Raw genomic sequence first — 10,574 nt, forward strand, 5'->3', positions numbered from 1 at the left:
CCAGATCCCAAAGTGGCCCCCTTAAGGGCTGAACTCACAGCCCTGGCTTTAGGAGGCCAATGCTCAAACCACTGAGCTATCCCTCTCTGTGCCTCTGGGGGGGAGCTAAGGCCTGTTTCCACCCCTTTGCAAGCAGCTGGGGTAGCACAAACAAAGGGGCCAGGGAGGGAACCCGGGCCTGAGTCTTTTGCCAGGTCTCTTGTGTATCAGACCCTCACTAACACACGAAGCACTGCTCTGCCTCAGGGGCATTATGGATATATGGGGGTAGGCTTAGCAGGTGTGTGGTGTGCAGAGCCATCAACAATGGAAGGGCTGCCTGAATGTCTTCTCTTGGGGTTCCTGCGCTAATCATGTCTCTGACACAACTCAGTCACAAGCACCTAGCTGAGGGTGTGGGGGGAGGGTGGGTGTACGTGCCCCTTGAATAGCCCCTGTCCACAGCTGGTGCAGCCCCCGTGGTCACGCAGCACACAGAGCGCTCAGGAAGGGCCAGAACTGTGACTGCAGAACAGCTGTGCAGCTTTTTAATAGCCCATGGATGTTTAACCAGAGACAGGACAGTGACAGGCCAGGTGTAATGAGAAACAACATTCACATCCCTTCCCTTTATTGACTGTATCAATAGGAATTCTGAGGTCGGAGCAGCCAGCAATACGGTTCTTTATGGACCAACATCAATCCAGTCCCCGGCTCTCAATGAACACAGTCACTTGGTAAATCCTGCTGCCTGCGTTGGTCTCCTTCCCCCAGAGTTCTGTCCTCTTTCATCAGCCCCTCTCCCACAGCTCCAGGCCTGAGATGTCCTTTCTCTACAGAGTGGAGATCAGTAGCTCATGTCGTCTCGGATGTAAGTGTCGAGGATGGAACAGGTGGCCCATGTTTTTCATTTCCGGTGGCACCAGCACTGGAGCCAGATGATGAATTGAACCTTCACTTGACAAACACCCTGATTATCCTCACACGCAGGTGTTTGCTTTTCACACTGTACACGATTGGATTTATCAGAGGCGGGACCAGCAGGGAGATGTAGCCCAGCAGAATCTGAAGTAACGGAAAAGAGCCCTTCCCAAATCTGTGTATTACAGACAAGCCAATCTCTGGTGTGTAGAAGAGCAGTACGGTGCAGAAGTGGGAGATGCAGGTGTTCAGGGCCCTGAGGCACTCTGCATGAGATGCAATGTTCAGCACTGTTTTGATGATCATCACATAAGAGAGTAAGATGAGCAGTGAGTCCAACCCCATCGTTAAAAGATTAGTAAACAAGCCATAGATGCTGCTGACTGTGATATCCGAACAAGCCATCTTCATGACCTCCTGGTGCAGGCAGTAGGAATGGGAGAGAACATTGGCTTGACAGTATTGGAACCGTTTCAGGAAAAAGGGGAGTGGGACTATTATGGCCACCCCTCTTAGCAGAAAGACCAATCCCATCTCGGCTATTCTCGGCAGGGTTAAGATGGAAGCATATCTCAGTGGGTTACAGATTGCGATGAGGCGGTCAAAGGCCATCAATAAGAGTACAGAGGATTCAATGCATTGAAGCGAGTGGATGAAGAACAGTTGGGCAAAACAGGCATTGAGGCTGATCTCCCTAGAGTTAAACATGTATATGCCCAGTATCGTCGGTATGGTGGTTATCGATATGCCAAAATCTGTGATGGCCAACATGGAAAGGAAAATGTACATGGGCTCATGGAGGCTTGGATCTGTTTTTATAATGAACAGAATGAGTGAATTTCCTACTATCGAAATAACATACATTATGCAGAAGGGGATAGAGATCCAGAGATGGACATCTTCGAGCCCAGGTATCCCGGTGAGAAGGAACACTGCAAAGTTGAATTTGGTGTCATTGGCAGATGACATAATGTACCAGGCTGGTCTGAGGAGTTTTGAGATTTCCTTCCTACAATAAAAAAGAACAGGAGACTAGATGATATTTAACAAGACATTTTTCTGCTCTCAGTGCAAGTCTAGAGACTCCCAGGAGCTCAAGGTAGATCAGCAAAAACATACTCTTGGATTTACACCATTGATAGGAAGATAGGCACTCCCAGACTGTATCCTACCTACAGTCCATCTAGCCCTGTATCCAATGGCCAGTTCCAGATGCTTCACAGGAAGGTGGAAGAAGCCCTGCAATTGGCAGTTATGAGATAACATTCTCCAAGGGAAAGTTTCCCCCTTACACCCACTGGTTAGACATATGTTGTCGTGTAAATCAGGAAGGTTTAGAGCCATTCCAAGCCTTTTTTTTTAAATCTTCACTGATGTATTTGAGTTGTCTAGTTACCCATATAAACATACAGTCCCTCTTTGAATCCTGCTAAGCTCTTGGTCCCATAGATATCTTGTGGCTGGGAGTTCCTCAGCCTACTTGAGCACTGTGTGATTTTACAATTGTGACCTTCCCTTGGACACCATTTCAGGCCCTCCACTTGTGAGTGTGTCCCATTGGCAAGTACACAGTGAAAATGGTCATTGCATTTATCTGTCCTGCATTGAAGCTATTTATAAACGTGTTTCATTGCCTCATTTTATGTATTTTTTCTCCACTCCTGAGAGCCCAGATTATGCCACTGCCTCTTTCCAGCACATGGGATAAATTCTTAGGGACAGGTTCTTAATTCAATAACAGTTACTTGAACAGCATCACTACAGATGTACATGTGTAAATTCATTCAGAACCAGACTATTAACTTTCCCTTACCAAATGCACCCAGTGATAAACCCTGAAACCCAAGAATCCCTCCAAGAGAAGCTGATGTACTTTGCCTGCCCAGGGTTGACTGAATCCAAAGAGTTCAATCATCCTACAGGCTTCTCTTCATCCTCCCAGGACCTGCATCCTCTCCACATGCAAGGGTCTGTAGATATCTGGCAAGTTACAGGGTAACACAGACAGTTACTTCACCTGGGCGGGGGAGGGATTGGCATCACAAATGGGTAAATAGTGCAAACACTGGTGTTGCACTAATATCCAGTGGAGTGTGAAAGTTACTTCAGCCATGCTCGTGTAACAGGTGATGGGTGTAAATTACTTACAACCACTATAACACTCCCCTTTCCTGCACTTCAGCTCTATTCTTTGCTGAAACACTGACCCGCGGTTCTGGTCTCTCATAACTTTTTGGAAAGTCTTGCACAGGTATTGCAGAGTTATTGAGAATATGACCCTGTATGTAAGTGTTAGAAACAGCTTCTGGTCAGTTTCCAGGAGACAGTATCATACAACTTTTCACTGAACCAACAGTTAATGGAACAAACACTGCTAATAGTATTTGGAGTACTCCTGAAATACTTTCCAAAGCAAAAGCCATTAAGGGTTAGCCATTAAGCCATTAAGCAGTAAAGTTACCACTGCTCCTTCCTGTAGAGATTCCAACAACTCTGCTGCTGGCTTTCAATATACATGCATCTCATGAAAGCTTGGTTAGTAACATTTGTATTAAAATGAATAGTTTTGGCATAACATCTACACATCTGTACTTTAGTACACACCTGTCAACCACATGTGCTGGACCTATGTGGACCTGCTCGGCAAGCACAGTTGACCCACAGTGTACTGGAGCCAGGGCCCCATCTGAGGGTGGGAGGATCATGGAATTTCACTCCATGAGAGAGAAGGCTACGAGGCCTGATATCTGACACTCAGAAACCAGAGTGAGGAGAGGAATGCAGGTAGCCCTCTAACTCTCAGGGGTATCTACATGGAAGACATGCTGGAGCCCTCAGCCAGTCAGGAAATATAAATATGCCTTATCGGACCTGTTACCACAAAGCAATGCAGCTCTGAATTCCTGCATCCGCAATCGAGTCAGAGAATAAAATCTTTCTAAATACATTTATTGATTAAATTTCCAGGAGCAAATAAACCTGAAGCGATTTGGGAACTAGTCATTGACATTCTTTGTGGTCTCCTCTCACTGAGCCCCGGCAGGATCAGGCCCAGAGCACACGGCACCTCCAGAAAGGGGACCCCTTGAGAAATCCTGACTCGTGGCATTGGAGTTTTAACATTTCGAGCTCGATTTGAATCCCAGATTTTTGTGTAGCTTGAATAACCCACCATGGACCATGCACAAATGTAGGGGAGGGGTTCCAAAGTTACGTAGCCCTGCCTGGCCCCCAGCCCCATCACTGAGTCACACTGACAGCCCAGCTGAGTCCTCTGTCACTGCACAGAACATCTGCCAATGTAAACAGCTTGCAGCCTTTCCCCTTCACTTTGCATTTTAAAGATAGTGAAACCTGCCAACGTACCCAATTCCTGATGGAAGGGGAGCCGCTGACACCCTAAAGAGGTTTTCACCGTAAAGGAGAAGGAGTCTTTGGTGGTTGCACGGGCAGCAGGCAGTATCTGTTCAGACAGGGAGGCAACTGTCTTTATGAAGCATGCCTGCACATTCCCTTGGGGGCCACTTGGCCATCAGGGAACCTCAGCTGCTTGGCTTAATGAGAACCAGCTTTAACCCCTGTCACAGCCAATGGCAAACTGCAGGAGGCCAAATCACATGGTGATGCTACCCAGCTGTTCTGCAGCACCAGCCCTGCTGCAGGCTCTATTCCTGGAGTCCGGGCTAGTCATCACTGTTCATATGCTTCTGATTAGTGACATGGCTACCTTGGGGACGGCCAAGTAGTAACAATGATGCTGTCACAGATGTGATCTTGCTGAATAATAATAATAATAATAATAATGACAACAACAACATAGGAGGAGATTTCTCCCCAGCAGCCCTGTTTTCTGTATTTCAAACCCAGGGAATAGCCCAGGGAAGGGAGATTCCACAAGCTTCCCTACATGGAAATTTCCCTTTGATCATTTCCATAGGGGAGGACCCTTCCCTTCTCCATGAGGAAATTTCCATGTATGGATCCTTGTGCAATCTCCCTTCCCTGCCCTGTATACTGTTTTTGCAATGCAGGAAAGGGGGCTGCCAGGGAGAAATCTGGTTAAACATTGACCCCCTCAAAGAATTCTAGTGGATTGGTGAGGCATGATTTCCTTCTACAAAAACCCTGTTAACTCTTCACCAACAAATTACATTCATCTCTGTGTCTGACAGTTTTGTTCTTTACTATAATTTCAACCAGTTTGGACGGCACTGAAATCAGGCTTACCAGTCTGTAATTGCCAGGATAACCTCTTGAGCCCTTTTTTAAAAAATGGCATCACATTAGTTATCCTTCAGTCCTTTGTTACAGAAGCTGACTTAAATGATAGGTTACAGACAACAGTTAGTAGTTCTGCAATTTCACATTTGAGTTCCTTCAGAACTCTTGGGTGAATACCATCTCGTCCTGGTGACTTATTACTGTTTAATTAACAATTTGCTCCAAACACTCCTCTAATAACACCTCAATCTGGGACAGTTCCTCAGCTTTCTCACCTAGAAGATTGGTGAGGCATGATTTGCCTTTGAGAAGCTGTGCTGATTCTTCCCCAACATAACGTGTTCATCATTGTGACTGACAACCAATTTGCCTGGTACTGAAATTAGGCTTTCTGGCCTTGTAGCGGGGTGGTTGCCCCGCTCCTGCCCGGAGGGGGTTGAAGCAGCCCTTGAGAGGGCTGTGGTGGAGAAATGCTAGGCTGGTTGGGAGAAACAGCCACAGGTGGGTCTACGTCCCAATCAGGCCACAGCTGGCCATATAAGAGGCTGAGGGCCAGACACTGAAGGACACACCCTCTCTAGCTCCCTAGAGATAGAAGGATCTGGCTGCCTGGGAAGCTGAGGAGGGTACGTAGGGTGGAGCAGGGCTGGGGAAGGGCAGAGGGAGCTAGGGAGCTCCAGCCTAGCAAAGCCCCAGGCTGCAGGCCGAGTTAAGGGCCCACAAGAGGGTACTAGGGCTGCAGAGGGGCAGCCCAGGAATAGGCAGAGGGAGGTGGTCCAACCCCCCTTGCCGATGATGAGTGGTTTACAGACTGCCATCTGCCCCAGTGAGCGGGGGCTAGATGGACACTGGCAGTAGCCACTGAGGGAAGGTGGGGATAGGGGGTTGAGGGTTTCCCTGGGAGGGGAGACCCAGAGTGAGGGGGTGCTGCGGTGGGCAGAACCTCTGGGCAAAGGGCACCGGGGTCTGGGAAGGACACGGAGCCAGCGGCAGGCGAGACACTGGCCAGCAGAGGGCGCTCCGGGCTGGAAATTGCTAATTCCCTGGACGACCAGCAGGAGGCGCCGTGCCAGTGAGTTGTCGCCCGGTCACAGGTCTGTATTGCCAGGATCACCACTGAAGCCTGTTTTAAAAATCAGCATCACTTTAGCTATTTGCCAACCATCTGGTACAGAGGCTGATTTAAACAATAGGTCTCAAAGCACAGCTTGCAGTTCTGCAATCTGCTTTTTGAGTTTCTTCTGTACTCTTGGGTTCATCCCATCTGGTCCTGGTGACTTAATACTGTTTAATTCATCAGATTGTTCCATTTCTCCTTTACTGACACCTCAACCTTGGATAGTTCCTGACATCTGTCACCTAAACTGAATGGCTCACATGTGGGAATATCCCTCACATCCTCCGCTGTGAAGACCAAGGAAAAGAATTCATTTAGCCTCATCTTCCTTGATGGCTCCTTTAGCAGCTCAATCATCCACTGGCCCCACTGATTGTTTAACAGGCTTACTGCTTCTGATGTACATCGAAAAAAATATTGCTGTTATTTTTTGTGACTTTTGCTAGTTGCTCTTCAGATCTTTTGAACTAGGTACGCAGTATCGCCTAGCCCCATTCAAGAAGTATGAGTCAGATCCTGAAAAAAATCATCAGATTGGTTTGAAAATATTGAGATTTTAAAATATACATATTTGAGTTTTGTTTTCATGTGCATTTGGTTTCTAAGCCCTTGGGGTGCACCTGATTCAGGTTTTCTAGCTTTTCTGCAACTCACTTTTTATAGAAAACTGAAAGTTGAGTTTTCCGCACAGTATCTAGATTCCTGAAGTTGGGGCCTTAAGGAAGACAGGAAATAGTGCGAGACTCCCAATAAAATCCCAAGAGGTAGAACTGCTGGCCCTATCTCAAGCAGAACACCCACAAACTAAGCTAGGGAGGGTTCGTTAGTAAACATTTCTGGTCACACAGTCCATCAGTGGCAGAGATGCTGTTTCCCTCTGCACTGGTGAGAAGAGGGTTACACCACAGACAGCTGGATGTAACAGTGACAGGCACGCACAGTCGCTGTGTACCTGAGGCATATGTAAGCGGGTCTTCTTCTCTTGCTCTCTCCAAAAATCCCCTTAGAAATCCACTCACTGTCACCCCCAAGCACCCCATATCTGCCAGACACACCAAGGTGCTGGAGTCATGGGGTTTCCCAGAAGCAGCTGTCACAGGAGGCTGTGGTAAGAAGACTTTTATAGACAAATCTCAGGAGTGTTGCTCTGTGGAACCCTGACATAGCCCTGATCTTAGGGTCTCAGAGTATCTGAGCACCTGGAAAGTATTTATCCTCCCGCCACCACTGTGCGGCAGGGCAGGGCTATTATTCACCTGTTCAGCGGCTCAGAGACAGCCAATGACTCCCCCACGGTCACATATCTTAAGGGAATCAAACCCAGCTCTCTTGAATCACAGAGTCTCTGCTGTGCCAGACCTGTGCTGTAGCACATGGGGATGGCAAGGAGCCAATTACAGTGGTTTGATTTGCTGGATTGTTCTCCCCCTGCCTCAGCGGAGTTTAGAGCAGCCTGGGGGCTGGGCTGACCTCCGCCCACTGGTAATGGCTTTCAAGAGCACAGCTCACCCTGGCCAAGTCCCTGCAGATGGAAGCCACCCCAGAGTGCCCCCTTGGGGCCTGAGGTAGCCCTGCCCTTCCCTCTAAGGTCTTTGCAATTACTTACTCTCAGCCTGGAATACTTAAAACAAGAGCTCCCTTTGTGAGGTTGCACTTATTCAGTCTTCTTCAAAACACAGGCTCTCCTACCATCCAGCCCCATCCTCCTTTTCTCAGGAACCACCACATACCCCCTGCACCATCCTGCTTGCTTGGGTCAGAGTTGGTTCAGACTTGCCACACCCTCTGCTCCTCCCCGGAGGTCCTGTCCCATCTATTCCCACTTGGCCCTGCCCCCTGCTCCTCCACTTCCCCTGAGGCTCAGCTCCCAGCCAGGCCAGAGACAGGCCTTGGTAAAAGCTACCCTAGGAACCCAGTCGGCTGTGCTGCCTTGGTGGGGAGTAGGTTCAGCAGGTGTGCGGTGTGCAGATCCATTAATGGGGGTGGGATTGCCTGAATGGCTTCTCTTGGGGCTCCTCCATTAATCATGTCTCTGACACAACTCAGTCACAATCACCTGGCTGAGGGCGTAGGGGAAGGGTGGGTGTCTGTGCCTCTTGAATAGCCCCTGTCGACAACTTGTACAGCGGCCATGGATCATGCAGCACCCAGAGGGCTCAGGAAGGACCAGTAGAGCTCTGCAGCTTTTTTCATGGCCCATGGATGTTTAACCAGAGACGGGAGAGTGACAGATCAGGTGTAATGGGAAACAACATCCACCTCCCTTCTCTTTATTGACTGTATCAACAGGAATTCTGAGGTCAGAGCAGCCACTGGCTCTTTATGGGCCAACATCCCACCGGTCAACCTTGCTCTCCACGGACACAGTCACTTTGTAAATGCTGCTGCCTGCTTTCGTCACCATCCCCCAGTGCACTGTCCTCCCTCACCAGCCCTTCTCCCATTGCTCCAGGCTTTAGACCCCATCTGAACCTCTCTCTATAGAGTGGAGATCGGGAGCTCATGCAATCTCTTATGTAAGGGTCCAGGATGGAATTGGAGGCCCGTGTTTTTCATCTCCTGGGTCACCAGTACTGGAGCGGGGAGATGAGCTGACCCTTCATTTGACGAACACCCTGATTATCCTCTCACGAAGGTGTTTGCTTTTCACACTGTACACGATTGGGTTCATCAGAGGCGGGACGAGCAGGTAGACATAGCCCAGGAGAATCTGCAGCAAGGGAGGAGAGCCCTTCCCAAATCTGTGTATCACAGACAAGCTGATCTCTGGCATGTAGAAGAGCAGGACGGTGCAGAGGTGGGAGACGCAGGTGTTCAGGGCCCTCAGGCACTCCATGTGGGATGTGATGCTAAGCACTGTTTTGAGGATCATCACATAAGAGAGGAAGATGAGCAGTGAGTCCAACCCCATTGTTAAGAATGTAACAACCAAGCCATAGATGCTGTTGATTGTGATATCCGAACAAGCCATCTTCATGACCTCCTGGAACATGCAGTAGGAATGGGAGAGGACATTGGTTCGACAGTATCGGAACCGTTTTAAGAGAAAGGGGAGTGGGACTGTTAGGGCAAACCGTATTAGCACAAACACAAGTCCCACCTTGGCTATTCTCTGCAGGGTTAAGATAGAAGCATATCTCAGTGGGTTACGGATCGCAACGAAGCGGTCAAAGGCCATCAGCAAGAGAATGGAGGATTCAATGCATTGAAATGAGTGGATGAAGAACAGCTGAGCAAAACAGGCATCAAGGCTAATCTCCCTAGAGTTAAACAAGTATATGCCCAGTATCGTCGGCATGGTGGATATCAATATGCCAAGGTCTGTGATGGCCAACATGGAAAGGAAAATGTACATGGGCTCATGGAGGCTTGGATCTGTTTTTATAATGAACAGAATGACTGAATTTCCTACTATCGAAATAACATACATTAAGCAGATGGGGATAGAGATCAATAGGTAGACGTCTTCCTGCCCAGGTATCCCGGTGAGAAGGAACACTGCAGAGTTGAATTTGGTGTCATTGACAGCTGACATAATGTACTGGGCAGATCTGGGGACTTTTTAACTTTCCTTCCTGAAAGGAAAAAGAACAGGAGACTACATGATATTTAACGAGACATCTTTCTGCTCTCAGTGCAATTCTAGAGATTCCCAGGGGCTCAAGGAAGATCAGCAAAAAACTAGTCTTGGATTTACACCACCGATAGGAAGATAGGCACGACCAGACTGGATCACACCTGTAGCCCATCTAATGCAGGAACCAGTGCCCCGTAAACTACCCAGTGGCCAGTTCCAGATGCTGCAGAAGAAGGTGGAAGAATCCCTGCAATAGGTAGCTTTCTCCCAGGGAAAGTTTTCTCTCTACACCCACTATTTAAACATATTTTGTAGTGTAAAGCAGAAAGGTTTATAGCCCACCCAAGCCTTTTAAAAAAAAATCCTGACTACTCTAATTGGATTTTCTGGTTACCCATAAAAACATCCAGTCCCTCTTTGAATCCTGCTAAACTCTTGGTCCCATTGGTATCTTACGGTAGTGAGTTCTGCAGCCTACTTGAGCGCTGTGTGATTTTACATTTGTGACCTTCCCCCAGACACCCTTTCAGGCCCTCCACTTTGAAGCGTGGCCCATTGCAAGTGCATGGTGAAAACTGTCATTGTATTTATCTGTCCTGCATTGAAATTCTAAATGAATGTGTTTTTTTCTCCACTCCAGAGAGTCCAAATTATGCCACTGCAACTTTGCAGCACATGGGATAAATTCTTAGGGCCAGGTTCTTAATTCAATAACAGTGACTTCAACTGCGTCACTCCAGATTCCCCTGTGTAAATGCA

The 10,574-nt window shown here is 48.1% G+C and overlaps 2 protein-coding genes across 2 annotated transcripts; both read right to left on the reverse strand.

Annotated features, from left to right (window-relative positions):
* Positions 1-933: 933 nt before the first annotated feature.
* LOC112119512 (olfactory receptor 51G2-like) lies at positions 934-1,869 on the reverse strand. The gene has a single exon (XM_024218187.1). It carries the CDS (start codon positions 1,867-1,869, stop codon positions 934-936), a length of 936 nt encoding a protein of 311 aa, XP_024073955.1.
* A 6,968-nt stretch (positions 1,870-8,837) lies between these two features.
* On the reverse strand, positions 8,838-9,773 carry LOC112119517 (olfactory receptor 51G2-like). The gene has a single exon (XM_024218191.1). The coding sequence runs from the start codon at positions 9,771-9,773 to the stop codon at positions 8,838-8,840; it is 936 nt and encodes a 311-aa protein (XP_024073959.1).
* Between the last annotated feature and the right edge of the window lie 801 nt (positions 9,774-10,574).

Source organism: Terrapene carolina, unplaced genomic scaffold (genome assembly GCF_002925995.2).
Source record: "Terrapene carolina triunguis isolate 2854851 unplaced genomic scaffold, T_m_triunguis-2.0 Scaffold511, whole genome shotgun sequence".
NCBI lineage: Eukaryota > Metazoa > Chordata > Testudines > Emydidae > Terrapene > Terrapene triunguis.

Coding starts and splice junctions, on each gene's coding strand:
- LOC112119512 (XM_024218187.1), bottom strand. CDS start 1,869: ATGTCATCTGCCAATGACACCAAATTCAACTTTGCAGTGTTCCTTCTC.
- LOC112119517 (XM_024218191.1), bottom strand. CDS start 9,773: ATGTCAGCTGTCAATGACACCAAATTCAACTCTGCAGTGTTCCTTCTC.